Source organism: Pithys albifrons, chromosome 5 (assembly GCF_047495875.1).
Source record: "Pithys albifrons albifrons isolate INPA30051 chromosome 5, PitAlb_v1, whole genome shotgun sequence".
NCBI lineage: Eukaryota > Metazoa > Chordata > Aves > Passeriformes > Thamnophilidae > Pithys > Pithys albifrons.
In genome coordinates this window covers 2,946,563-2,973,828 of record NC_092462.1, presented here as the reverse complement: position 1 = coordinate 2,973,828, position 27,266 = coordinate 2,946,563, and the positions used below count along the sequence as shown (strand labels likewise).

At 51.4% G+C, this 27,266-nt stretch overlaps 1 protein-coding gene across 1 annotated transcript in view; it reads left to right on the top strand.

The window, feature by feature from the left end:
- The window catches only part of NDST4 (N-deacetylase and N-sulfotransferase 4), a 52,535-nt gene that overhangs the window by 7,650 nt on the left and 17,619 nt on the right, over positions 1-27,266 (top strand). The window contains exons 2-6 of the mRNA XM_071555462.1: positions 2,481-3,716; positions 19,097-19,184; positions 20,179-20,333; positions 25,871-26,056; positions 26,924-27,052. Of these exons, the coding sequence (XP_071411563.1) occupies positions 2,736-3,716; positions 19,097-19,184; positions 20,179-20,333; positions 25,871-26,056; positions 26,924-27,052 (1,539 nt within the window). The 5' untranslated portion in view covers positions 2,481-2,735. The remainder of the gene's footprint in view (positions 1-2,480; positions 3,717-19,096; positions 19,185-20,178; positions 20,334-25,870; positions 26,057-26,923; positions 27,053-27,266) is intronic.

Here is a 27,266-nt window from a genome sequence, read left to right as displayed (position 1 = left end):
CTGGGGCAGGCACAGCATGTTCATTCCCTCTGCACTCTCCATTAATCCCTCTGGGCAAGCAAAGCATCAGCCCCAGGGACTCAGCCCTGCAGTTACACCCTTCTCTGCACCAGCTCTGCTGTCCCTGCAGGCACAACTCTGTGCCATGGCATTGTGGCTCTGTCCTCATGGCTCTGGCAGTGAGCTCTGACCTTCACACCAGCTCTCTACACCTTCTCTCCACCCCTGGAGGTTTGGGCACTGCCCTACAGATGCCACGGGGGTTGCCAACACCTGTGGAGGGGCCCTGTGCAAGAGCCAGTGGCTGTTGGGTCCAGCTCAGCCCTGGGGCTGCCCAGTGACCTGGGCAAAGTCAGGCCTGAGCCAACTAACCTTGAGCTTTGGGAATTTTTGGTGAGTTACTGGTTAAAAGGGATGGATCTTATCTTTGCTCAGGCAAGTTGTACAAATGTATTAAAGACTAAAGGTACTTTTTTCCCTCTGCAGTGAACAGAAAGCCTGAAGTTTTGCTGTTGGTCACCAGGAGTCATTTCTCACTCAAGCCAGTCCCGTGTTCCTGTAACGAGTGAGGAGTCGTGTCAGGAGCAGCAGGCAGGGATCATGAGCCATTGGGCTGCTGGGAAACAGCAGGAGTCCCCCAGGCTCAGAAAGGGAGGCAAAGAGAAAAGGGCTCACAGGAATGTTTTAGCCTAAAGGGAAGTTTGATATGTAGAAAATAAAGACATTCTGACTTTGAGTGATGCTGGAACAAGATGAAAGGAAACCTCTGGCTGCCTGCAGGTGAATTACTGCCAGCCATGCCCTCCAGGGCAGACAGATCAGCCATGGCCACACTGCCCTGGCACAACAAGTGTCCTGCTCCTCTGCTCAGCACTGGCATCAGCAACACACCCTTTGCCTGCTTGTTAACCCAGCAGGCTCAGGGAGGAGGGCTGTGTGTAGGAACTGGCCACCAGAGAATCAGCTTCAATTCCTGAAACAATGTTAACACATGGTATTAATAACAGGCTGTTTCTCTTCACTATCATGTAATCAGTTGTAAATAGTCAAGTTCTGATCTCCCAATCAATCATCTTCAACACCAGTACCCTTCAGTCATCAATCAAAAGCATTTTCAGGGCCAAAGCAGGAAGTTTTATTTAGCCAAGAGGCAGCAAATCTCAAGCCTCTGTTTTCCTTCAGCTGCCTGAACTGCAGAAAAATTGCAGTCCCTGCACGTGTCTGACATCCCAACAGTCCCAGGGCAGAGCTCTGCCCTTGCTGGGACAGGCCCATGTCCAGGGGCACAGCTGGACACCCCACTGAAGATCTAACAGGGACCAGCTCCTGATTCCTTGGCCAGACGTGCCCAGCTCGGGACTCCACCCCCTGGGAGTCCCTGAGTGCTCAGCAGTGGCCACGGGAACACAGCACCTCAAACACCAGTTCCTGAGGCTCCATTAGTAACACTAATTATGAAATATGGCCTATTCTCATGCTTTCTTCAAATTAATATAGCACAGGAACTCTCCAAAGTCTTTGAATTTCTGAGCATAAAAGGCTGTTGAACTTTAAGGGGGAGAGTTTCAAAGGCACAAATGGCACTTAACTTGCAATTATGCCCAGGAAAATGTCCCACTAATGGCTAATATAGCTGATTTATTTTCATAAACTTTAATTACTTCACAGTATTCTTTTTTTCACTGAACAGTATAATCAGTTCAACAGAGCAGTTCAAACCAAATGTGCAAACTGAAAGGCAGCCCTGCTCCAATGCCAGGTTTGCATGTGCAAGGTTGAATTCCTTATCCATTCTAACATTTAGACACTTGTCAGAACATCTGCATACAACAGACAGAAGTTTACATTAAACCTGACTATAAATATTTTAACTGGGAGGGACTTTACCAGTGTCATTTGGAGGCACAGCCACTCCCTTTGCCCCTGATGGGGGCACAGCACCCACAGCTGCACGCTGGAGGTTCAGCACCTGCTCATCCACTGGGCAAATCCCTGCCCCACCTTCACTGTTCCTTAAGGCTCTGAGGGACTGATCACTCCAAGTACAGAATGGACACTGGAGAGAAAAGGGCTACAAACCTTCCCTCAAGGTCCTCTCATGTCTCTCACCTTGGTCACACGAGTTTCCCAGTCCAACCCAGAATTTATCCCCCCTTCAAAATACTCATGCAGTGTGACCTGGAACACAGCCCTGTGTGTAAAACCATTTACATTGTCCTAATTTTGACCTCCACTCTTCAGTCATTGCCATTTGACAGATACACAGCCTCAAAAAGTTGAGTTTAGAGTTTATTTTTATCCCCTAAGAACACAGGAGAGCTGTTTAATGCAGCAAGAAAGGAGTGACACTGACAGCTCCTTGAACTGCTCATACACTTCCCTCTCCACTCACACTGCCAGCATCAATCACCAGCTTCATTAACATGTGTTTTAATTGCCTTATGGATTTTATTTTACTCTTCTTTCACTTCTTGTTGCAGATCATGTTGAGAGGCCTCTTCATTGAGTATTGGCAGCTGCTGCATCCTGAGGAAACCTCTTTCAACTCAGCTCTCCGGATCCTTTGACTTCCTGCTCCAGCAGCTTTACAGCCCCCCTGAGAGCTCCATAAATGCCCTGCGATGGTCACATGAACATCTTGGAAGGGGAACTGGCACCTCTGCAGCTCCTCCTTCCTGTGGCACTTTAGGAAGAGAGAGAAGCGGGAAAGCAGCAGGTTTGGAATCCCACAAAAGATGAATCTGATGGTGAAGCTCCGCAGGAGTTTCAGAACGCTGGTCATTGTCCTGGCAGCCTCCTGCCTGGCCACCATCCTCCTCTCTGCCTACTTCCTCTACTCTGGGCACAGGCAGGACATGGCCCTGGTGGAAACCACCGGAGCAGCAGAGTGTGACCCCCTCAAGCTGCTGCCCTACAGGTCTGTGGAGAGGAGAAGGGCCAAGCCCATGGATCCATCCAGAACTGACCCCATTGTGCTCCTGTTTGTGGAGAGCCAGTACTCCCAGCTGGGGCAGGACATCATAGCCATCCTGGAGTCCAGCAGGTTCCAGTACCACATGGTCATAGCCCCGGCCAAGGGGGACATTCCCCCTCTCACAGACAACGGGAGAGGGAAATACACCCTTGTTATCTACGAGAACATCTTAAAGTACGTGTCCATGGACTCGTGGAACAGGGAGCTCCTGGAGAAATACTGTGTGGAGTACAGTGTGGGCATCATCGGGTTCCACAGAGCCAACGAGAACAGCCCCCCCAGCATTCCCCTGAAAGGGCTGCCCCTGCTCCTGCACACCAACGTGGCCCTGCAGGACTGCCTGGTGAGCCCCCAGGCGCCCCTGCTGCGCATCACCAGGGCCCCGGGGGCCGAGGGGGGGCCCCTGCCTGGGCAGGACTGGACAGTGTTCCAGGCCAACCATTCCACCTACCAGCCCGTGCTCCTCAGCCACCTGCAGCCCTCCAGCCCCACCCCCCCGGCACTGCCCAGGGCTGCCCTGCACCCCACGGTCATCCAGGACCTGGGGCTCCATGACGGGATCCAGAGGGTCCTGTTTGGGAACAGCCTGACCTTCTGGCTGCACAAACTGCTCCTCATCGACGCCATCTCCTTCCTGTCGGGGCAGAGGCTCTCGCTGTCCCTGGACAGGTACATTCTGGTGGACATCGACGACATCTTCGTGGGCAAGGAGGGCACGAGGATGAAGGTCAGCGATGTGAAGGTAAGGCAGGGGCTGGGGGGGACCAGCCCAGGCACTTCATGTGCAAATGGGGACTGAGAGACAGGAAGCTTGAAAATGCTGCACAGCTCCATTCCCTGGCACAGGCTGAGAGTGCCCAAGTGCAGCCAGCAGGGCCAGAAACCACAGCCTGAGAGTGCTGGGAAAGCCTGTTTGCCCACAGACAGCCAGGGATGGATGTAGGGAGGTGTATATGGAGGGGCATACACAGGTACCTGATGTATGTGTACATATAACATCATTTACAAGCCTTTCTTAGATTGTTTCTGTCACTACTCCTGGAAAGTTGACAGAGCAATAGAAGTTTGTGGCTTTTTAAACCTCACTGTCACTGTATTTACAAAGAACACAAGAGCAAAAAGAAAAAAAAAAGACCTGAAAAAGTTACAGCCCAAATTTGACTTACAAGAACAAGCAGGATAATTTTCATTGGCAGATGAGCATTTAAAGCTACCAGGGACAGGATGGAAACACAGCACACACTTGAGCAAGTGGCACAGCCACCTGACACAGTGCATAGCCCATGGGCTGTTCTTCAGGGGCTCCTTCACACTTATTTGATGATCTGGAGTACCCAGGGGTGCCCCCAGGTTTGTTCACTGCAATTTTCAAAGGTGTGTGAAACTCGGAAAGAACAGACAAAACTCCATAGCCTGGCAGTTATTCCCTTGGAATTTTCCACATGTGGGAATCATTTAGGGATTAATAAAAGTCCCTAAACATGCAGTATCACATCCCAACCCTTTATTCTAGAGAGGTGCTTTTTCTCTAAATACCTCAATGCTTTCAAGGAAAATAAGCAAGTCTTTTGTTTGGAAAGGCAGATTTCTATTTAATTTTTAAATTCTTATTTCCATTTCTATCATTTTTGTGTTCCTCTGCCTCCTCATCCAGACCCCTGACACATCCAAACACCCAACAAAAGCAACAGTCTCATATACAACTAAAACAGTTTGGCCCATCAGAGCAGTTTGGGTGATTCTGTCACAGCCAAACCAGGCACAGGATGCTCCTCAGGGCTGGTTTGGAGTGCCTGGTGTCTTTGGGAGCTGAGCTCTGCACAAGCTCAGGGATCAAGTGCTCTCTCTGGAAACATCTGCTAAAATGCTTGAGGAAGGGCTTGGATACAAGAGGAAATGAACTGACAAGGCAATTGTGAAAGGAGTTTTCCAGCAATAGCTTTCCACCTGCACACCTTTGAGAGCCTCTTTCTGACCTGGTTTGCTCCACTGAGCAAGGCTGTTGTTATTCTACACTGGTGAAAGAGACCCCACTCCCAGCACAGGAGTGTCCACACAGAGACACTTGGGATTCAGGCCATACTTTTCACTGGAATAATCTCATTATGCTTCAAAAACAACAAGTCACCTCCTTTATGACCCAGCAATGACCAGCATGGCCAGGCAAACCCTTCCCCTGTGCCTGGCAGAGCAGCCATTGGGGCTTCCCTGCTCCTCACAGGAGACACAGCAGGGACCTCCAGAACCCACAGGGCCTGGAGCAGGAGCTGGATGCTGTTAAAAGCCTTCAGCATTATTTTTATACACTGCACACATTTATCCACCTGAGACCCCCCCAGTGCCCACTGCTGAGTGTCCAGACAGCAACAGGAAAAAGCATTTGCAGGAGTCAGGCTGTTTGCAAGGAATACATGGTGAGTCTTCTTTCCCAGACTGTGTTTGAGTCAAGGTCCAAAGGGGAACTTCCATCCTTCCCACATTTCTCCAGACCAGCAGCCCACTGGCACCACAAACCCACCAACAGGGCCCCTCAGGGGATAAACCCCCTCCTCACCTCACACAGGGAATCACACCCAGATCCACAGGGACAAATCCTTGGCAGGCACAGGCTCAGACCCTTCAGCCTTCCCATCAAGTGCTCTCTGGGGACAATAAGGAGTTTATCTCCCTTTTTACTTGAGTGTTCCCTCATAAATCCACTCTGCAACTTGAGCACCCACAGACACTCTGTGGCTTCATTTCCAATCAGTTCCCTGAAAAACACCACTAAATAACATCCCTCTGTTCAGCCTCTCCAGCATTTCCTTCCAGTGCCCACTCAAAGGGCACAGCTACAAATGAGTCTTCTGGAAACAATATCAGTGGGTAACAATAAGACAAGTCAACCTGTTCCTGTGCAATTAATTTCCACAAGTCAAATGATTCCATTCCCTCACAAAGCCCTTTCTCCATTAGGTGCTTCAGGGATAACAGACAGTTTTATAAATGGTGCATCACCCAGAGAAACAGAGATCAGAGAACAGAGTTATTATGGGCTGTGTTTACCACAGCAGATCTCCCAGTCCCTCCTGTTCAGGCTGTGCAAGGTCATGTCTGGCTGGGTAATTAAACAGGAACTCAGCAGAGCCACAGAAAGCTTTCCCCAAGCTTTGGGGAGATCTGTCTGGAGCCCAGCAAGGCTCTGCAAATGAACTGCTCCCTTTCCTGCCTGCCAAGGTATTACCTCAGTGCTGGATTGTAGAAGGCAAAAGAAGTCACCAGCTCATCTGCAGAGTTACTGAATTTGGGTGCTTGCAAATGGTACTGGTTCCAACCACACAACAAGTTCAGCATCACTGGCACCAGGGATTGAGCAAAGAACTCTTAGAAACATCTGCTCCTGCTGTGTCTGGAAGTGCCATCAAAAACACACAAACCTTTCACCTTTAAAGTTCCCTTTTCACTGAGCACAAACAAAGCTGCATTACTAAAAAGAGAATAAGAACTTGCTGAAGTCTTTCTATTTTTTCTGTTACTATAGTATGAGAAAGGACAATATTTACTCACCAGGAAGAGCTCAGAGCAGTCACCAGGGCTTTTCCAACACCTTTCTCAGGTGCACTTTCTGCTGTTCTCTCCAAATCCCTGCAGAAGCACAATGCAGTCTAAGGCACTTAAAACAAAACAAATAAAAATAAAAAAACCAAATCCAAACAAAGTAAAAAGCATTTGCCTCTCACTTTCTACTTTCCTCTTAGTTCAAAAATTTACCCTACCCCCCTACTTCCCTTTTATACCTTCTTGCAGGTGGGCTCTCTCAGCCCCCCCTGCTTCCCTCTCTCCCACCCTCCCAGCTGGAGCTGATCACCAAACAGACATTGCTGTCCCAGCACCCCCATCTCACACAGCCCCTTCTCCACAAGCTGTGCTTCCCTCTTCTGGATTCCCTGTCTTTGCTGCCATGAGGCCAGAGCATCCTTAGGTCTGAGACCTTTAGGTCTGAGACCCCCTAAAGTCACATCTTTTATGGTCATTCCAAATTAAGGAGTCCTGGCACAGCAGGAGGCTGAGCTCAACTGAATCTCTCCAGCACAGGCTGTTCCTGATCCTTGTGCAAGGACAGCTGCTGGCAGGGGGAATTGCTGGGAATGCTGGGCCACATCCCCAGGCAGGGCAGAGGGATCAGCCAGGACAGAGCTGTGGGTGGGCACAGGGTGAGCCAAGCTCTCTGTGCAGCTGCTGAGTGCAGTCAGGGCAGAGTACAGTGGACACATACCTGGATCTCCAGCTCAGGCTCTGCAGGGCTCTCTGGGTGCCCTTGCACCCATCCTGCACCCACACTGAGCTGTGGGAAGGTGATGGGGAGGCAGAGCAGCCCAACCCCTCAGGGAGCATCCCCAGGTACCTCCAGGTGTGCTCAGGATCAGCCCCCACATCCCCAGGGCCTGAGCAAAGCTCCAGACTCCTGGTGCTATAGAGGGGCACTGGGAACAAATCTGCTTTATTGTCCCTTCATCTGTGGCTTTTTCCTTCAGCAGCAGCTGCAAAGAGCAGTTGGTTCCTCGCTGCTGGTGGGAGATAAAATGGTCATGCCCACCCCTTTGGCTGAGCCCGCCCAGTGACCAGGGCAGGGGCCAGGGCAGGGGGACACTGAGGGCAGGAGAGGAACAAGCACAGGCAGCCAGAACAGACAGCCCAGCACTGGCACTGCAGCCTGGGTGGCACTGGTGGCACCTCTGACAGCACTCAGAGGGGCAGGGCAGGACACAGTGAAGGGAAATTCTGCAGTTCCCACTTTGGATGGTCCTAAAGCATTTGAAAGGGAATTTAAATAGTAGCTGAGAGGCATTGTAAGAAAACTTCAATAATCAGACAATGTTTTTAAGAATGGCAGTGTCTGATCCATTCTGCTTCATCAGAGGTGACAGTTCATTCAGTATTTCCCTTGTCTGGGTCTCCTGAATCACCCAATTCCTTCCGTAATAACTGGAGTGTGGAATGCTGCTCAAGTGCCTTGTCAAGATCCATCACACAAATGTTTCCTACTTCTTTTCCTCACCAGACTGCTCTCTCATTCAGAATTTCAGTACAATGTAGTTAAACCCACAGTTCCTTGGCCATCAGCAGAGCATTTATTTTGCTCCCTGGCAGCCTGAGAGACTGACTGGCTGTCCCAGCACCCTCCCTGAGTTACAGCAGGAAATGTTAAATCTGGAATTTGTAATTGGAATAGTTCCACTAGTTTATAGATAATATAATAGGAATGTCTCTCCAGAAATGTCAGGAAGAGAACAAACCTTTTCTTATTCAGTTCCAACAAGACCTTCATGTACCAGACAATGCCAGGCCCAGCTATTCCCAATGCCCTGCAAAGCAGAGTCTCAGTTACACCCCGTCCCCACCCAGACAGCCCCAAACACGGCGGGCTCTGTGGGGTGACCACACTCAGCCCCTCCAGCAGGGCCATCCTGCTGTTTCTGACACCTCTGACTGGAACAGGCTGGATCTGTTAGCTCAGAGTTTAATTGGTTTAATTGATGCAGGCACTGAATTGGCATTTTTTGCATTTATTTAAAAAAATCACAAATTAAATATAATAACAGTGGTACCACCTTCCCAAGACTTTCTGGCCAAGGTATGGAAATATTCACACAACTAAAACCTCCTTCCTTCCAGCTTGTGTAGCCATTTGTCCTTGGGCTAAATGGGTGAAACCCCTTCCCTAATGGCAGAGTGGCCACGCAGAGGAAAAGGAGGTTGATATTCCTGCTCCTCCATCCCCTTGGGCTGCTCCAGTGAAACAGCTGCTCGTGGCCAAGTGTTGATTTATTCACTGCAGAATGTTTCACCAGAGTGTGACTCAAACAGAATTATGTTCTGCAGCTCATCTGCCCTGGCAGCCTAAAGGAAAAGTGGGCAGTTTGTAGAATATTAGAAATAAAATTATTCCAAAGATCATAATTAAATGTAGCTTTGGAGTTGCTGATCCTCCAGAAATTAAAAATTGCAAATAATTCACACTCTGTTGAGAGACTTCTCCAATAAGAGAATATCCCAGGAAATGGGTATTTCAGGTTTTCCTGCCTCTTCAGTTCATGTAAAAGCAGAATTATTAATGTGGCTTTCACATTACATATTAAATCCCAAACACCAACACTGAGGTGATGGCTAAAAATTGTCTTAATGCCATATCTGAGCTGAATTCAGGCTGAATTAAAGCCAAGGGCTCCAAGGCCTGGGTGTTCCTCACCCCAGAACAGCAGCCCCTGCAGCAAAGGTGGGATAAAGGATGTTGGATCCCCATTTCTGACACAGCCTGGTGTGCCTTCCCAAAGCTCAGGGAATGTTGGCTCCCAAAGCTCAGGGAATGTTGGCTCCCAAAGCTCAGGGAATGGTGGCTCCCAAAGCTCAGGGAATGGTGGCTCCCAAAGCTCAGGGAATGTTGGATCCCAAAGCTCAGGGAATGTTTCTTGGCTCCCAAAGCTCAGGGAATGTTGGCTCCCAAAGCTCAGGGAATATTTCTTGGCTCCCAAAGCTCAGGGAATATTTCTTGGCTCTCAAAGCTCAGGGAATGTTGGCTCCCAAAGCTCAGGGAATGTTTCTTGGCTCCCAGAGCTCAGGGAATGTTGGCTCCCAAAGCTCAGGGAATGTTTCTTGGCTCCCAAAGCTCAGGGAATGTTGGCTCCCAAAGCTCAGGGGATGTTTCTTGGCTCCCAAAGCTCAGGGAATGTTGGCTCCCAAAGCTCAGGGAATGTTGGCTCCCAAAGCTCAGGGAATGTTGGCTCCCAAAACTGAGGGAATGGTGGCTCCCAAAGCTCAGGGAATGTTTCTTGGCTCCCAAAGCTCAGGGAATATTTCTTGGCTCCCAAAGCTCAGGGAATGTTTCTTGGCTCCCAAAGCTCAGGGAATGGTGGCTCCCAAAGCTCAGGGAATGTTTCTTGGCTCCCAAAGCTCAGGGAATGGTGGCTCCCAAAGCTCAGGGAATGTTTCTTGGCTCCCAAAGCTCAGGGAATGTTGGCTCCCAAAGCTCAGGGAATGGTGGCTCCCAAAGCTCAGGGAATATTTCTTGGCTCTCAAAGCTCAGGGAATGTTGGCTCCCAAAGCTCAGGGAATGTTGGTCCCCAAAGCTCAGGGAATGTTGGCTCCCAAAGCTCAGGGAATGTTGGCTCCCAAAGCTCAGGGATTGTTTCTTGGCTCCCAAAGCTCAGGGAATGTTTCTTGGCTCCCAAAGCTCAGGAAATGTTGGCTCCCAAAGCTCAGGGAATATTTCTTGGCTCCCAAAGCTCAGGGAATATTTCTTGGCTCTCAAAGCTCAGGGAATGTTGGCTCCCAAAGCTCAGGGAATGTTGGTCCCCAAAGCTCAGGGAATGTTGGCTTCCAAAGCTCAGGGAATGTTGGCTCCCAAAGCTCAGGGAATGGTGGCTCCCAAAGCTCAGGGAATGGTGGCTCCCAAAGCTCAGGGAATGTTTCTTGGCTCCCAGAGCTCAGGGAATGTTGGCTCCCAAAGCTCAGGGAATGTTTCTTGGCTCCCAAAGCTCAGGGAATGTTGGCTCCCAAAGCTCAGGGGATGTTTCTTGGCTCCCAAAGCTCAGGGAATGTTGGCTCCCAAAGCTCAGGGAATGTTGGCTCCCAAAGCTCAGGGAATGTTGGCTCCCAAAACTGAGGGAATGGTGGCTCCCAAAGCTCAGGGAATGTTTCTTGGCTCCCAAAGCTCAGGGAATATTTCTTGGCTCCCAAAGCTCAGGGAATGTTTCTTGGCTCCCAAAGCTCAGGGAATGGTGGCTCCCAAAGCTCAGGGAATGTTTCTTGGCTCCCAAAGCTCAGGGAATGGTGGCTCCCAAAGCTCAGGGAATGTTTCTTGGCTCCCAAAGCTCAGGGAATGTTGGCTCCCAAAGCTCAGGGAATGGTGGCTCCCAAAGCTCAGGGAATATTTCTTGGCTCTCAAAGCTCAGGGAATGTTGGCTCCCAAAGCTCAGGGAATGTTGGTCCCCAAAGCTCAGGGAATGTTGGCTCCCAAAGCTCAGGGAATGTTTCTTGGCTCCCAAAGCTCAGGGAATGTTTCTTGGCTCCCAAAGCTCAGGAAATGTTGGCTCCCAAAGCTCAGGGAATATTTCTTGGCTCCCAAAGCTCAGGGAATATTTCTTGGCTCTCAAAGCTCAGGGAATGTTGGCTCCCAAAGCTCAGGGAATGTTGGTCCCCAAAGCTCAGGGAATGTTGGCTTCCAAAGCTCAGGGAATGTTGGCTCCCAAAGCTCAGGGAATGGTGGCTCCCAAAGCTCAGGGAATGGTGGCTCCCAAAGCTCAGGGAATATTTCTTGGCTCCCAAAGCTCAGGGAATGTTGGCTTCCAGAGCTCAGGGAATGTTGGCTCCCAAAGCTCAGGGAATGGTGGCTCCCAGAGCTCCGGGAATGGTGGCTCCCAAAGCTCAGGGAATGTTGGCTCCCAGAGCTCAGGGAATGTTGGCTCCCAAAGCTCAGGGAATGTTTCTTGGCTCCCAAAACTCAGGGAATGTTTCTTGGCTCCCAAAGCTCAGGGAATGTTTCTTGGCTCCCAAAGCTCAGGGAATATTTCTTGGCTCCCAAAGCTCAGGGAATGTTTCTTGGCTCCCAAAGCTCAGGAAATATTTCTTGGCTCCCAAAGCTCAGGGAATGTTGGCTCCCAAAGCTCAGGGAATATTTCTTGGCTCCCAAAGCTCAGGGAATGTTTCTTGGCTCCCAGAGCTGTCAGGGAGCCTGGCAAGCACAAGGGCTGTGCTGGGAGAGCCCCAGTTTGTTCCCTGGGCACAGGCTGGCCCTGGGCAGGGCAGGGCAGGGGCACAAGGGCTGAGCAGCAAAGCTGGGCCAGGGCCAGGCTCTCTCCCTTGGCCAGGAATGTTCAATCCCCCAGGGCTGCACACACTGAAACCTCCTTGGCAATGACAGTTACTGGAGGGTTTGAGCAGAGTAGCACAAATGTTTGGGAATTAATTGAATAGACATGGATAAATAAGCATTAATCTGTATGAATCTATCATTAATGGAGACAAAATAGTCTGTAATAGTATCAATTTAGGAAATCTTTGATGGAGTTCCAGGCCTAAGTGTGACCTGCTGAGGAGATGCTCTGCAGGGTTAATAATACCAATAATACTGCCAATAATGCATTGCATTTAAAAATAGGCTGAGCTGCAGAGTGTGAGTTCTTTAATAAAGCTCTGTCAGTGTCTTCCTGGTGACACAGCCCAGATTTCTGTGCCCCACAAACAAACATGTCTGTGGTGTTATCAAGTGCAATTCCCTGTGTTTGTCCCGAGGGAAGGGCACAGTTCCCATGTGCTCTCCCTCCTGTCTCTCCTGTCACTGGAGCTGCTGCCAGGCCAGCCCAGGGCATCAGAGCTGCCCATCTCTGCTGGGAACACTCCAGGGGGTGTCCTGGGGCAGCCCCACGTTCCAGAGCAGAGGGAATTTGGGGCCCAGGGGCATTTCCAAGCCCAGCCCCAATGCCAGGCTTTGGGAATTGCAGGGGCTGGGCCTGGTGAGCAGCCTTTGGGTGTGCTAAAAACCCTGCAGGGCACAGAGGGCAAAGCAGAGGGAGGGCAGGGCCCACAGCAGGTCCTGAGGGATAAGGAATATTTCCCACAATGGAAAACACCACCTATTTCTCAGCCCTTCCTCATTTACAGTGGCAAACCATTCTCAGGTATCCCTTGTCCAACAGTCCCGTTTGTGTGCAGAGCATTGGCCAAGGAAAACCTATCCCAGCAATCCAGGATTTGTGATTTTAAACAGCCATTCCCACAGAAAACAGAATTATGGCATTACCCTTCAGCTGGGAGGGTAACAGAACCCCTCACCTCAGAAATGAGAGCAAATTCTGTGTAACATCTGTAGTTAAAGGTGGATGGTTTGCTGAACATATTTATCTCAGTTCAATGATCCTGTTCCAAGGATTCAGACCTGGCACTGCAAGTAGCTGCAGCTTTCAAGGGGAATATTTAGAGAAAAAAGTTGTGCCCTTAATGATTAAGATCAAAATCAATTAGATATAAAAGTCAACTGGCTCAGCAGTGCCTGCCATGGAAATGCACTGGGATGGCTTTGGAACAGGAACCTTCTTTAAACAAAACCCCAAACCAAACCTCTCCCCCCAACCCTTCTGTGCTCCCTTTGTTTTCTGAGCTCAGGCTGTGGAAGAATTTCATGTGCTGCTGAGCCCATTCCCAAAGCTGAAGGACAGACCTGAATTTTGAATACACCACCTGCTCCAATCTCTCCTTTATGATTGAAACTGGGCTGGGAAAAAATTAATTCCCCAGCACAAACACAGACATCAGCTGGTTGGTAAGCAGTAAATTTAAAGCAGAAATCTGAGGGTGCTGGTGGGAGTTCAGGATCTGGAGATTAATGTCTGTGATGAGAACTTCAAGGGAGTTTGATTTTTATGACAAGTTATCCAAGGAAATGATTTCCAAGGGCAGCAAAGGAACAGAAAACTACTCTGATGACACCTGAGTAGATCCAAATCCATAAATTAAAGAAGATGAACAAGGCAGTCTCCATTGGTCCATCCTTAAATAACCTACAACACCCGAGTGCCCACCTATAACAAGTTGGGGATTGTTGTTGTTGGGTTTTTTTGCTAAAGGAAGCAATTTTTGAACCCCCAGGAAACAAAAGAAAGCCCAGACACAACTAAACCAGGCCCAGCTGCTGGTGCTGCTTGTCTTTCACTCTGTGTGTGCTGTGCCAGAGAAGGGGGCACTGAGGGGTGTTTGGCACAGCCCAGCCCCTGCTGAGTCACTGCAAGGGACTCCTGACACTTCCCTGACTTCAGGGCAGTCACAAAACAGCAGCAGGAGCAGATCTGATAAATTGGGCATTCCACTCCTAAAGGAAGAATCAATTTCCCTGTTTGCAATGACCATATTACAAATCATCCCTTTGTTCTTGCTTCCAATAACCCCCCACACCCCCAGCCCTCCCACCCCTCGGGGAAATGCTGAGCAGCTCCAGGAGCAGCTCTGCAATCCAGCCCAGCCCTGCAGCCCCAGCTGGCCGTGCCCAGCCCAGCCCTGAGTGCTGCTCAGTGTTCCTGTGGCCCCAGAGATGAGCAGAGCCCTGCCCAGAAACAAATACCCAGCAGGGCAGCCCCACTCTCAGGAGGGCAGGGCAAGGGCCAACCCTGCTGTGCCCAGCCCTGCAGCCAGCACTGGCAATGGCACCCTTGGGATGGAGCACTGGCAGAAAAGGGTCTCTGGGGGAACAGAACTTGGTTTGAAATTCAGTTTTACTACCAGAAACAAACACCAGTGCCAATTATTTCACACCTTCCTTACAATCATTACTGTGATTATAATTATTTTGTGGTATTCCCATCAATTCCAGGTCCATTGGCCTTGAAAATTACCAAGACCAATCAGGCATGGTCGGATTATTGTTTTTCCCAGCACAGATTTCAGGGAAGGAGCAAGAGCAGGAAGAGGCAATCACAAAAATCCCACCCTGACAGCAGCTGCTTGCAGTGCCAAGAAACACTGCTGGAATTGTTCTTGGCTTTTGCTTTTTCTTTCTACAAATTTCTAGTTGGAAATGAAGAGCAAAACTACTTTGTAGTGCTCCAGCTTTCCAAGAGCACCAGGAAATTGGTGCAGGAACAGCCTGGGGATGAACCTCAGGGCTCTGTACCTGCACCAGCACCAAGGACAGAGGGCAGGGACAGAAAGGAATAAATGCACTAAAAGGCTCCTTGGTGTTAATGACAGCCACGGGCCAGAGCAGCCTGAGAGAAGGGTCTGGGAGGGGAAACCAGCTGTGGTTGGAAGGGAAAACCAGCTGTGGTTGGAAGGGAAAACCAGTTGTGGTTGGAAGAGAAAACCAGTTGTGGTTGGAAGGGAAAACCAGCTGTGGTTGGAAGGCATTTCTGGAGGGGATCCAATCCAAGCCCCTGCTCAAAGCAGAGGCAATGTCAGAGTCAGGTCTGGGCAAATACTTGCACCTGTTTTCTCTCTCCAGCACACAGAAATAAACAGTGAGGTGAATATAGTGAGTGTAGATATATATATATATATATATTATAAATATATTATATACAGAGAGAACATACATATATATTAGACACAGACATAAGAAAGAGAAAAACCTGCAGCAGTGGAATCACTTTCCAGCACTGGGAGCTGCTCCCAAATGAACAGTGACTGTGAGTAATGCCAAGGGAGCCCATTTCTGACAAGATCCTCAGTCAGACCCCTCAGAAGGTGCTGGCACAACACAGCCCTGGCCCTGTGCCCCAGGATGGCAGACCCTGGCACAGCCTCCCAGGCCACAAGCACTGCTGGGACGGGGCTGTGGCAGGGAAATAATTCATGACAGCAAATTACAGACACACTGGAGAGCAGGAATATCTCACTCCCCTCCTGCCCTCCAGCTCCTTCCAAGCTGAGTGAGGAACACCCTTTCCCATCTGTCCCCCAGGCTGTGCAGCCCTCAGGGACAGCTCTGCAGGCCCTTGGGGTCGTGTTTCCTTGGGCATGGAATGAAATGCCCTCGGGGAATGCCCCACAGGCCCTCTGGGCACCATGACCAGAGACAGGAACCTCCAAGAGGCTTTGCTGCTTCCCAGAATTCCCATTCCCAGTATTGCCAGGAGCTCTCAGGGCATGCTGGGCTCTCTGCCCTTGCTGTCTCCAGCCCTGTCTCTGCTCCTGAGCCAGTTCTAGTCAGGCTCCTGTGGGATGGTGCTCAGGGATGGAATGCTGGGCAGAGGACAAGGGGCTGTGTGTCCTTCCCCCTAATGAGCCTTTTTTGGTGTAACTGAAGTGTCTGCTTTGTTTGCCCTCCCCTGTCCCTGCCCTTGCACACCCCCCAGGGCTGCATTTCCCTCTGCCTGTCTCCAAACAGCCCAGCACTGCCCACACCCCCTCCCTTTCCCTGCCAAGGAATGTGAGGTCCCGTTCTGTGGGTCAGGGCTGTGGCTCTGCCCCTTCCCCCTGTCCATCCCTGCACATGCACAGGGGGGCTCCTGCCTGGGCAGCCCATGGGCCCCCACACCCCTCTGGGGAGCAGTGGAGCCTCTTTCATTGCCTTGGCTGCCCCTCAGGCCTGGGCTTGTGTTTCTAACTGGTACCACATGTCAGTGTTGCCATCACTGAGCTCAGACCTGGAGTTTTGTTCCCAGGGAAACACCACCTGCCCCAGCCCTGCCCAGCCTTGGCATCAGCATCAGCAAAAGCCATTCCTTGACCTTCTCTGAGGTTTGATAACCCCTGCACTTCCCTCAGCCAGAGGTGCTCTGACCTCTAATTAAAAGGCAGATTAGTTGTCTCCCATTCCGAAGCAGCCAATAATGAGCTCATTAAATGAGGTCAGTGCTGAGGCCTCAGAGCAATAAGAGCCCCAGGCTCATCAGCAGCAACAATGCAGAGCACAGCACACAAACAAAGCTAATATGGCACAGCCAAATGCCTGGGGGCATTCACTGGAGCAGCATCAAATGTTTACACTCAGGCATGTCTGGGGTGGGAAGTTTTAATGTGCTTAATGAAGGAGAGCAAATTGCCTCCTATTAGGCATGAAATGGCCCTGCAGAAATTGCCCCAAAAAGTTGGTTATGTAAATGAAGGATGGAGTTATAATTAAAAAGGACATAGCAGGAAAATATCACTTCTCCCTAATAGATGCACCAATTATGAAGAATAAAGACACGGCAGCTTCAAACCTACAAAAGGCAATTACATGGATTAATGTAAAGGCTGCTGAATGCAAATGCAATATAAAGAGAAACTGTGTCTTGTGGATGTCAGAGAGGAGCTTCACTGACACAGCAAAAAATCAATTAATAAAATGGAACCTGTGAGCTCTGAGAGATTCCAGGCAATTAAGGGTTTGTGTTTGAAAGAACAGCTTAGACTGCCTTAAAAAACTCCCCCTCTTGCTTAGCCTGGATGGAGACCTGTTCCATGTGCAGGTGAGTTTCCTAGTTCCCTCCCTGGAGAGAGAGAATCAGGAAGTGTCATCTCTTGGACTGCTTTTCATATTAAGGCTGTGGAAGACAAATTAATTTGCATACATGGAAATTGCAATTAAAAAGAAAAGCTTTAGGGCCAAGCCAAATGCAGTTTGAGTGACAGATTTGCCCTTTACACAGAGCAAAGTGCTGCCACACTGCAGGGTACAGGAGTTCCACCTTCATCCCTGTGCTGTTTCTAATGAGGCCTCCCCAGGCTGGGAGGCTCCTGCCCATCCATCCCCCAGCTCTGTCCCCTGATGGAGCTGGGAGGGAGAGGAGAGGGCAGAACTCCTGGAAAGGGGTTTGTTCCCTGCACCTCCCTGTGCTGGGTGGTGAGCCAGGATAATTTCTCAGGGTGTTCTTCCCTCACAGGCAAATTAAATTGATTCTGCTCAGCCCATCAGTCTTTCTCAGCACATCTAAAATGCTCTGGATAGTTGGAAATGATGTTCTAAAATGTAATGACTCACATTCTGTGCTTCTGACTGTGATGGTGTCAGTTCAGTGCCAGATTTACCAGCTGGGGATTCTCCTCAGTGTCTCAGCTCTCAGTGCTGTGGATCTCTGAGGTTTCACATTGTAGTGAGCACTGAGTTGTTACAGATTCTGTAAATACAGTCCCACGTGTGGAACTGTCACAGGATTGCAATAACCAACTCCCAACTGTCTGCCAGGATGGGCTGGAACCCTCCTGTGCCTTCATATTAATGTGCAGCACAGGATTCCCTGCCCTTGGATTGCTGGCTCCTCCAGCAGGGAGAGGGATTTGCCTGGTGATGTTGTGGCTGCTCAGCACCCTCTTTGCTTTAGCCCTTCCCTGGCACCTGCTCAGTGTGTCTGTCCAACAAATGCAGGCAGGGCACAGAGCCTGCCCTGCACTCACCCCCTCCCTGCCCAAACCCTGTGCCAGCTCTGGCAGGGGCTGGGCACACCTTGGGGCTGGGGGCACAGGGAGAGGAGGGGGCTGGTTAAATTAGAGCAGTGGCTGAGCAAAGAGGCAGAACTATTGCCCTGTAATGTGGGGGGAAATCAGTGAGGAGCAGACAAAATGTGCTTTTTGCAAAAGAGGGGCAAGATAAGCTGGACCCTGAGTGTGTGTGAAGCACTGCAGGCATTTTATCCTCAACTCTGCAAGAACAAGGTCGATAGGAATGGTATTAATAGAGAGCAGGAGAAGTTCTCAAGAGCCACATAATGGAGACAGAAAATGGATGGAAATAAGAGTTTATAGCCCATCCAGCACTGGCAGGGCCACCAGGGAGATAAATGCACTAATAATATCCTTAATTGTCCTTTGGGTGTTCAGCACATTTGATCAGGCAGCACTAACAACCCCCAGCAGGGGTGACTCAGTGACCCAGTGTGTTCCTGCCCTGAGCAGCTGGAGCCAAGCCCTGCCACAGGGCACTGCCACAGTGGGGACTGTCCTGGCCAAGCCACAGGACAGTCACTGCCTGGGCACTCAGGGACTGTCACTGCCTGGGCACTCGGGGACTGTCACTGCCTGGGCACTCAGGTGCTGTCACTGCTTGGGCACTCAGGGACTGTCACTGCTTGGGCACTCAGGGCCTGTCACTGCCTGGGCACTCAGGTGCTGTCACTGCCTGGGCACTCAGGTATTGTCACTGCCTGGGCACTCAGGTGCTGTCACTGCCTGGGCACTCAGGGCCTGTCACTGCCTGGGCACTCAGGTATTGTCACTGCCTGGGCACTCAGGTGCTGTCACTGCCTGGGCACTCAGGGACTGTCACTGCCTGGGCACTCAGGTGCTGTCACTGCCTGGGCACTCAGGGACTGGCACTGCCTGGGCACTCAGGTGCTGTCACTGCCTGGGCACTCAGGGACTGTCACTGCCTGGGCACTCAGGTATTGTCACTGCCTGGGCACTCAGAGACTGTCACTGCCTGGGCACTCAGGGACTGTCACTGCCTGGGCACTCAGGTGCTGTCACTGCCTGGGCACTCAGGGACTGTCAGGAGCATTCCAGGCCATCAAACTGGTGTAACAGCCTCATAAAAGAGAATGAGCCCAAAATAAAATGTGAGGCATTTCACAGTATCTTTTTTTTCTGTCTCCTCAGCTGGACACAAGTTTTACAATGAGACTTTCCAAATTCCAGCAGTACCTTCCTAAATGCACGTTCATCTCTCATTTCCTGCAGGCTTTGCTGGAGACCCAACAGTTACTGCGCTCTCAGGTGGACAATTTTACCTTCAACCTTGGATTTTCAGGAAAATTTTACCACACAGGTAAGAAGGAGCTTCCTGCCCTGAGGGAGCTGCAGTTACACAGGTGACAGTTTGACACCTGGCTCTGACCTTGCCCTTTTCGATGACACAGAGAGCCAGTGGGGCAGAGGGACATCCCTGTGCCACCAGTGCAGCATCAGGGCCCAAAGGGGAAGGGACACTGAGGATGAGCTGCTCAGGTGCTGAGGGTGTCCTGGGGACTGCCCTGGAAATGTGTGGGAGTAATATCGGGGTGGGAAAGGAGCCAAAATTACACTCTGTCCTAAATCTTCTGTGAGATGATTGTAGCTCTTTTTATATTTCAAATAGCCACTTTTCCTCCCTGCCTTTGGCTTATCAAAGGTACCTGCAATTTCTTCACAAACCCCATTTTCTCTCTCCTCTGTCCTATTTTGAAAGCCTGTGCTGAGTTTCTTCCCTTGCACCAAAAATTACCAGACTTCAATTAAGGCTAATAAAGGCAGGGATGGAGGGATGGCATTGATGAGAACTCCTTATTACCCATATGTTGTCTTTATGGAGAGTATTTTGTGTCTAACAGTGACATTATTATCAGGACAAAATGGCAAATAGCTGATACATGCTGAACCTTTTCTTCTTTAGTACTGACTGAACATCATCTTTTGTGCAGCTTTCAAAAGGCCTGACAAGCAGCATTAATATTCCTGTTTGTGCCATTAAACCCAGCTCAGGTTATGGTGATGCAAAGAGAGTGGCATTAAACAGATAGAGGAAAAATGGGGGCATTTGGGCTTTTAAAAAGATCACATAAGCTAAATAAAAACCCCCACTGTCTCTATTTAATCTTGGCTTTGTTCACAACCCCCACAGGAGCTGTTAATATTTCAGCCCTGTGTGACACCCCCCAGCACAGTGAGACACCCAGGCCAAGGCCACAGGGCTTGTGGCACCTCTTCTGTGTCTCCAAACCAGCCCTGGGCCTCTTTTGCTGCTGCTTTTCCATTCCCTTTCCCTCCCTCTGCTCCCTGTGCAGGCACTGAGGAGGAGGATGCAGGGGATGACCTGCTGCTGAGCTCTGTGGGGCAGTTCTGGTGGTTCCCCCACATGTGGAGCCACCTGCAGCCACACCTCTTCCCCAACGAGTCCGCCCTGGTGGAGCAGATGAGCCTCAACAAGGAGTTTGCAGTGGTGAGTGAAGTTCCCCAGAGCTGCCCTGGGCCCCTTCCCTGTCCCAGCTGACCTTCCCCAGCTGACCTTCCCCAGCTGGTCTGTGTTTATCTGGGGGATCCCTGGGGATTTGCAGAGATGAGAAAGGTGAGAAACTCACCCCCAAAAGAGCCTTTTAGTGGCAAACTGGAGCTGAATTTTCTCTGAGGCTTTCCCAGTGGCACAGGCTGTCTGGGGAGGGGGCAGCCCTTCACCCAGGCATTCCTGGGAGACTGGAGGGATCAGGATCAGGATCAGGGCAAACTCACAGTGCCAGCTGACCGTCAGGCTTTAGGGATCAGGATCAGGGCAAACCCAGCAGTGCCAGCTGACCTGTCAGGCTTTAGGGATCAGGATCAGGGCAAACTCAGCAGTGCCAGCTGACCTGTCAGGCTTCAGGGATCAGGATCAGGGCAAACTCACAGTGCCAGCTGACCTGTCAGGCTTTAGGGATCAGGATCAGGGCAAACTCAGCAGTGCCAGCTGACCTGTCAGGCTTTAGGGATCAGGATCAGGGCAAACTCAGCAGTGCCAGCTGAGCTGTTGCTGTCCATGAGAGATGCTGCTGCTCCCCTTCTCCCCTCTGTGCTGCTCCCTGCCCAGAGCCATCCTGCCCACCCTGCCCACAGCTCACAGCACTGGGGCTGTGCCCAGCCCCTCCAGGACAATCCTGCTGCCTTGTTGGGCGGCACAAAGGACACCTGGAATCCAGAAACTGGGAACATTTCCCTTGGCAGAGCCACTGTGTGCTCTGTGCCAAGGGGCAGGGCTGCCCCTGAGTCACCAGAGCCACTCAGAGGGGCACAGGGACACAGTGGGGCTGTCCCAGCTGCTTTGGGAACAGAAATCCCAGCCCTTCCCAGCTCTCTGAGGCCGGGCCCTTCCTCCCACCCCTCACATCAGCCAGGGCACATCAGGGAAAGGCAGAGGCCTGAACAGGCAGTTGGAAGCAATTCCTTCCCTTGTTTATGAGAATGTTTGCCCAACAACCTTTAAAGGAAATTAATTAAAAACGGCTTAACTGTTCAGTCTCCTTGCCAGCTCCCCCTTTCCCATCTCCTGTTGGTGCAGAGGCATTTGGGATGACTTTTTCCCTCCCTCCAGTCCTGCTTTGCTGTCAGCGTCATTCCTGGCACAGCCTTTGGCCCAGCCTGACCCAGAGACCCAAACAGAGCTGAGATTTAAATGCAAGAGTAATTTTTTAATAATCCATATCTCAGAAATACACAGTCCCTTCATCTTTAAACCTGTGGGGAAATTCTCCTCGTGCTTCCAGGAAACATGAAGTCCTCCAGGTCAAACCACCTTTAGGACTGAAATCCATAGCACAGCCTGAACACAGAGCTGGTAATAGAATCTCTTTGTAACTGCAAGTGCAGGGAGATAAATGTGCTGAAGGGCAGAGACTCCTTAGGGTGCCTGTAAATAAGGAGCTGATGGCAGTGACAGGCTGCTGTTATTACAGTTTTATTTCCTGCCAACACTGGACAGGGGTTGGACCAGCCCCTTGCCCTTGAATCTGTCTGAGCTGCACAATTGACTCACCAGAACAGCCCTTTGCAAAAGGCTGCCTGTGAAATTCTCTCTTGGGGCAGGAATTCATCCTCCCCCTCTGACAGCCCTGCTGAGGCTGCCCAGAGTGCCAGCCATGGCCTGGAGTGGGATTGATCCCTGTCTGGATTGCACCCCCTCAGCATCTGTGTTAGCTGGGACAGACACTCCTGTGCCCCAGCTGCCCTGCCCCAGGGCTGCAAGGGAGAGCAAACCCCTCCTGGTTATTCTGGGACTGCAGTGTGCATCCAGATTTAAACTGGGGATCTGGGTCAATACTTGGAAAACCTGCTTGCTGTTCCACATGTTTTGTTTGTTGTCTAATCTCTTAATTCAGTGTTAAACTCAGGGGGACACAGCTCGATGTTGATGCCATTTCCTCTTGCATTTCTCCTTTGGTGCCCACATTTCCCCCCTCCTGTTTGAGCTGCAGCTGGAGATGACACTTTGTGTCAGTTCCTGCCAGAAAAGCTGCAGGAATTATTTGGAAGTGTGATCACATTAATTCCTCACCTAATGTGGTATTTCTTTGTTCATCTTTTGTAAAACATGGCTGAGAAGGTATCAGGGTGTTCAGGCAGGGAGAGCACATCATTATATCCCAGAACAACAGGCAAAGCTGCTTAAGATCCCAAACAACACCCAGAAATTCTGTTTGTTGAGACCTGTTGGCCCCTCCTGACTCCATCATTTCTGCAGGAGGCTGAAGGAGCTCCCACTGCCAGGAGAGCTGCACCCAAACCCATCCCAGCCACCCCTCCTGCCAGAGAGCACCAGGTTTGGACTGGCAAAGCACATGGAGAAACTGGATACCCAGACAGTTCTGTACACACAGAACTAATTGCTGATTAGGCAACTAATTGCCTTGATTTCAGTGCAGACAAGGACACCTTGTGTATCTGGAGCTCAGCAGAACCAACAGCCTGCAAAGGATTCCCTTCCATGGGCATGTTTGCTAATCAGAGAGTCCCAAAACCCTTTAGAGACACTAAGCCTTGGATTAAATTTTGCAAACTGGTAATAGCTCAGGTATTGCTCTCTTTGTTTGTAGGCAATGCAATGGATACACAAAGAGGTGAACAAATTCCTCAAGCAGAACTCTCTGATAGCACATATTCCAAAAATAATCCAACCAAGTTTCCAGGCCATCAATAACAAGATATTCTTCCTCCTCCTCTTTGTACATCCTTCTGAGCTGCCCAAACCACAAGGAAACCATGAGCTTTTAATATACCAATTAAATACCAAGAACACAAAGCCCAGTGACCACAGATCAAAGGCAAAGCATCTCCATCTGATGGAAAGGGTCTAATTTGTCTCATTATTCACATCTGTACTTAGTGCTGGGAAGGAGAGATGCCCACAAGAGACTGGCCCTACAAATGGTCTGCATGTACACAATGACCCTGCCCTGGGCAGTCTCTGAGAGAGGACACACAACATTTCATTTGCCCAAGTCCACTGAAGACAGAACTGAGCAGAGGAACTGTGATGATTTGTAGTTGTTTCTCCCTAGAGCCACCCTGGTGTCTGAGAGCCTGCCCTGTGTTTGTGTGATGGGCTGTGCAGTGAGCAGGTTTTAGGCACAGGCTCATTTCCTTTGCATCCTGAGCCCTGATGAGAAGCTGCCTGATTTCACTGGTGACTGGCAGGTCACCATGTCACCATCCCGTTGCTGTGGCAACAGCAGCATCACCCAATGATGGATAAACAGGATCCCACCAGACCCAGCCAGATCCCTCCTTCTGGCCCTGCCATTCCCAGCAGTTCCATCATCCCCCTCAGCACTCCCTGCCTGACCTTTGTGTCTCTGGGCACTCCCAGCACAGCTCTGGGGCAGGCCTGTAGTTCCAGTTAACCCAGGATATTGAAGTTGGCACTGCCAGCTTGGGCATCACAGGCCACTCGGGCAGGGTGACAAGGGGACACATTTTAAGGAACCTTTAGGTACAGATTTTTTCCCTTTATACTTGTTCATGGCAGAAAAATAGAGAACAGGGTGACTCACCATTTCTCATTGTAGAGCTGTCCCTCCTTTCCCCCTTAAACTGACTCTTGCCTCTCAAGTGGGCAACAGCATTAATAAACTGCAATTACACTTTGTTCTCAGCAGATTATGGAGAGTTTGGGTTTCTCTCCTACAAGATCAGCCAGTAACTCCAGAGCTTTACTAATAAGGAAGGGATAATTTCAAGTGGTTGCATTATGTGATGCAGGAACAAGTGTTCCCTACAGATTTAACTTAATTTCTGCCAATGAATCAAAACCTTTTCTCTGTTAAGTACTTGAAGATGCTCAGCAGAACCTGCTGTTCCTGGAATTAAAGTAATCAATGGCTAATGTGTTCAAGAGGAAGGACAAAACCCCACATAATCATCTCATATTTTGGCCATTTCCCTCTGCACATCAATTTTGTAGGACTGGAAAGGAGCTGATGGATCCAGTGGCACTGGGAGCAAAATGAATTTGTGCCTTTGGAAGATATTTCTGAGATAACCCATAGATTATATTCATGAAAATGCACAAATTTCCACATAGAAATGGAGCTAAATATAAATATTTATGAAATGAAGAAGGAGCCCACCTTTTCTTTCCCCCTACTACCTTAATACTATGGAAAACAACAAGCAGGATCAGAAGCTACGAGGAATATTTATTTCCTTATTAAACTGGGAATGAATCCTGCTCTTATTCCAGAAATAGGAAACAAAACCCCATGTCTGCCACTGCAATATTTTTTTTCCATCTGTTTGCTGCTCTAATGCTGTTTCACAGCTTAGCATTGGTTTGCTGGATCACCTTTACACAGAGGCAAACAGGTGGGGTGGACATTAAATACAGGCAATAAGTGATGAACAGGAGACAAATCTATTCCATGCAACAGCCACGCGACATAATCCAGGAGGATTATTTGTTCCTGGGGAGTTACCACAGTAATTGCGGCTCCCGCAGTGCCCCGAGCGCAGGAACAGCAGCCCCGGGCAGTGCCCCAAGCGCAGGGCCAGCAGCCCCGGGCAGTGCCCTCAGCGCAGGGACAGCAGGGACAGCAGCCCCGGGCAGTGCCCCCAGCGCAGGGACAGCAGCCCCGGGCAGTGCCCGAGCGCAGGGACAGCAGGGACAGCAGCCCGGGCAGTGCCCCGAGCGCAGGCACAGCAGGGACAGCAGCCCCGGGCAGTGCCCCCAGCACAGGCACAGCAGGGACAGCAGCCCGGGCAGTGCCCCCAGCGCTGGGACAGCAGGGACAGCAGCCCCGGGCAGTGCCCCCAGCGCTGGGACAGCAGGGCCAGCAGCCCGGGCAGTGCCCCGAGCGCAGGGCCAGCAGCCCCGGGCAGTGCCCCCAGCGCAGGCACAGCAGGGCCAGCAGCCCGGGCAGTGCCCCGAGCGCAGGGACAGCAGGGACAGCAGCCCCGGGCAGTGCCCCCAGCGCAGGCACAGCAGGGACAGCAGCCCGGGCAGTGCCCCCAGCACAGGCACAGCAGGGACAGCAGCCCGGGCAGTGCCCCCAGCGCTGGGACAGCAGGGCCAGCAGCCCGGGCAGTGCCCCGAGCGCAGGGCCAGCAGCCCCGGGCAGTGCCCCCAGCGCAGGCACAGCAGGGACAGCAGCCCGGGCAGTGCCCCGAGCGCAGGCACAGCAGGCACAGCAGCCCCGGGCAGTGCCCCGAGCGCAGGCACAGCAGGCACAGCAGCCCCGGGCAGTGCCCCGAGCGCAGGGACAGCAGCCCCGGACAGTGCCCCCAGCGCAGGCACAGCAGCCCCGGGCAGTGCCCGAGCGCAGGCACAGCAGGGACAGCAGCCCCGGGCAGTGCCCCCAGCGCAGGCACAGCAGCCCCGGGCAGTGCCCGAGCGCAGGCACAGCAGGCACAGCAGCCCCGGGCAGTGCCCGAGCGCAGGGACAGCAGCCCGGGCAGTGTCCGTGTGTCCCTCCCGGGCAGTGTCCGTGTGTCCCTCCCGCCCCGTGTCCCTTGCAGGCGCACGGCATCCCCACGGCGCTGGGCTACGCGGTGGCCCCGCACCACTCCGGGGTGTACCCGGTGCACCCGCAGCTCTACGCGGCCTGGAGGAAGGTGTGGCACGTCCGCGTCACCAGCACCGAGGAATACCCGCACCTGAAGCCCGCGCGGGGCCGGCGCGGCTTCGTCCACAGCGGCATCATGGTACGGTTCGCTGCGCTCCGAGTGCCCCGCGCCGGCCGGGGCTGCTCCGCCCGGGCTGCGCCTCTCCTGGCACTGCCAGCCTTGCCAGCCGGGGGCGGGGAGGCCGAACGGGGCATTTGTCAGGCGGCCGAGCCCAGCGAGGGGAAACAGTCACATAAACTCGGGCGGCTGCAAATGTAACCCTGGGAAAGCAACGGCGCCTGCAGCGCCATCGGCCACCGATCCAGACACTCATTAATCTGCCCGAGACCTGCCTGTGCAGCTCTGCTTCGTCTTTGTGCATGAAGGGATCAGAAATCCATCACCTGGGAGGGTGGGCAGGGGGAATTCACCTCCTTCAGCGAGTGGGACACTTCTCCAGGGCCCAGGGTTCAGGTTTGGCTCTGAAATCCCAGAGGCAGGGACTGGGACACCTCCTGACTGTTCCAGACCCTGCCTGACTGTTCCAGACCCTGCCTGGGTGTGAGCAGAGAGAAGGCTCCTCACAAACACAAGTGCACAAAGGGCAGGAAAATGAATAAAATTTGGCCTGCCCAGTATTTCAAGGGCAGGTCCTGGGATGGTTTCCAGTCCCAGCTGACCTGAGTATTGCCTGGGCACATCAAACCAAAATTGTGACCCCCAAAGAAGGCAGAAGGAATGCCCTAAACCCAAGTTCCTGCACAGAGTGCAGTTCCTGCTGGAACAGACTCCAACAGTGAATTCACCCATGTACCCAAATGCTCTGGTGAATGTGGGGGTAGTTTGTTGTTTGAACTGAGTGAAAACACAACAATATTGCATTAAGGGAGGCCAAAGCCCTTCCCCAGGTCAGTGATGTCTCTGCAGGGATCAGGCAACCCCTGTGAGCTGCTCCTTTTGTTTCAGGTGCTCCCTCGACAGACCTGTGGCCTTTTCACTCACACCATTTTTTACAAGGAGTACCCTGGGGGCCCTCAGGAGCTGGACAGAAGTATCCAAGGAGGGGAGCTCTTCCTCACCATTCTCCTGAATCCTGTAGGTACCTCCCTGTGCTGTTTCTGGCCATGCTGAGGGACAGGGAGGAGGGAGGGAGGGAGATCAGCTTTCCTGGTCTTGTCTGGGAAGTAATAATCAGGAGCACTTGCTCAGAGGTAACAAGCAGTTGAAGAAGAAAGGAGAACAAAGTCTCCTGCCTATTTCTAACTACAAGTGTAAGCACCAAGTGACTGAAAAATGCACTAATTTCCTC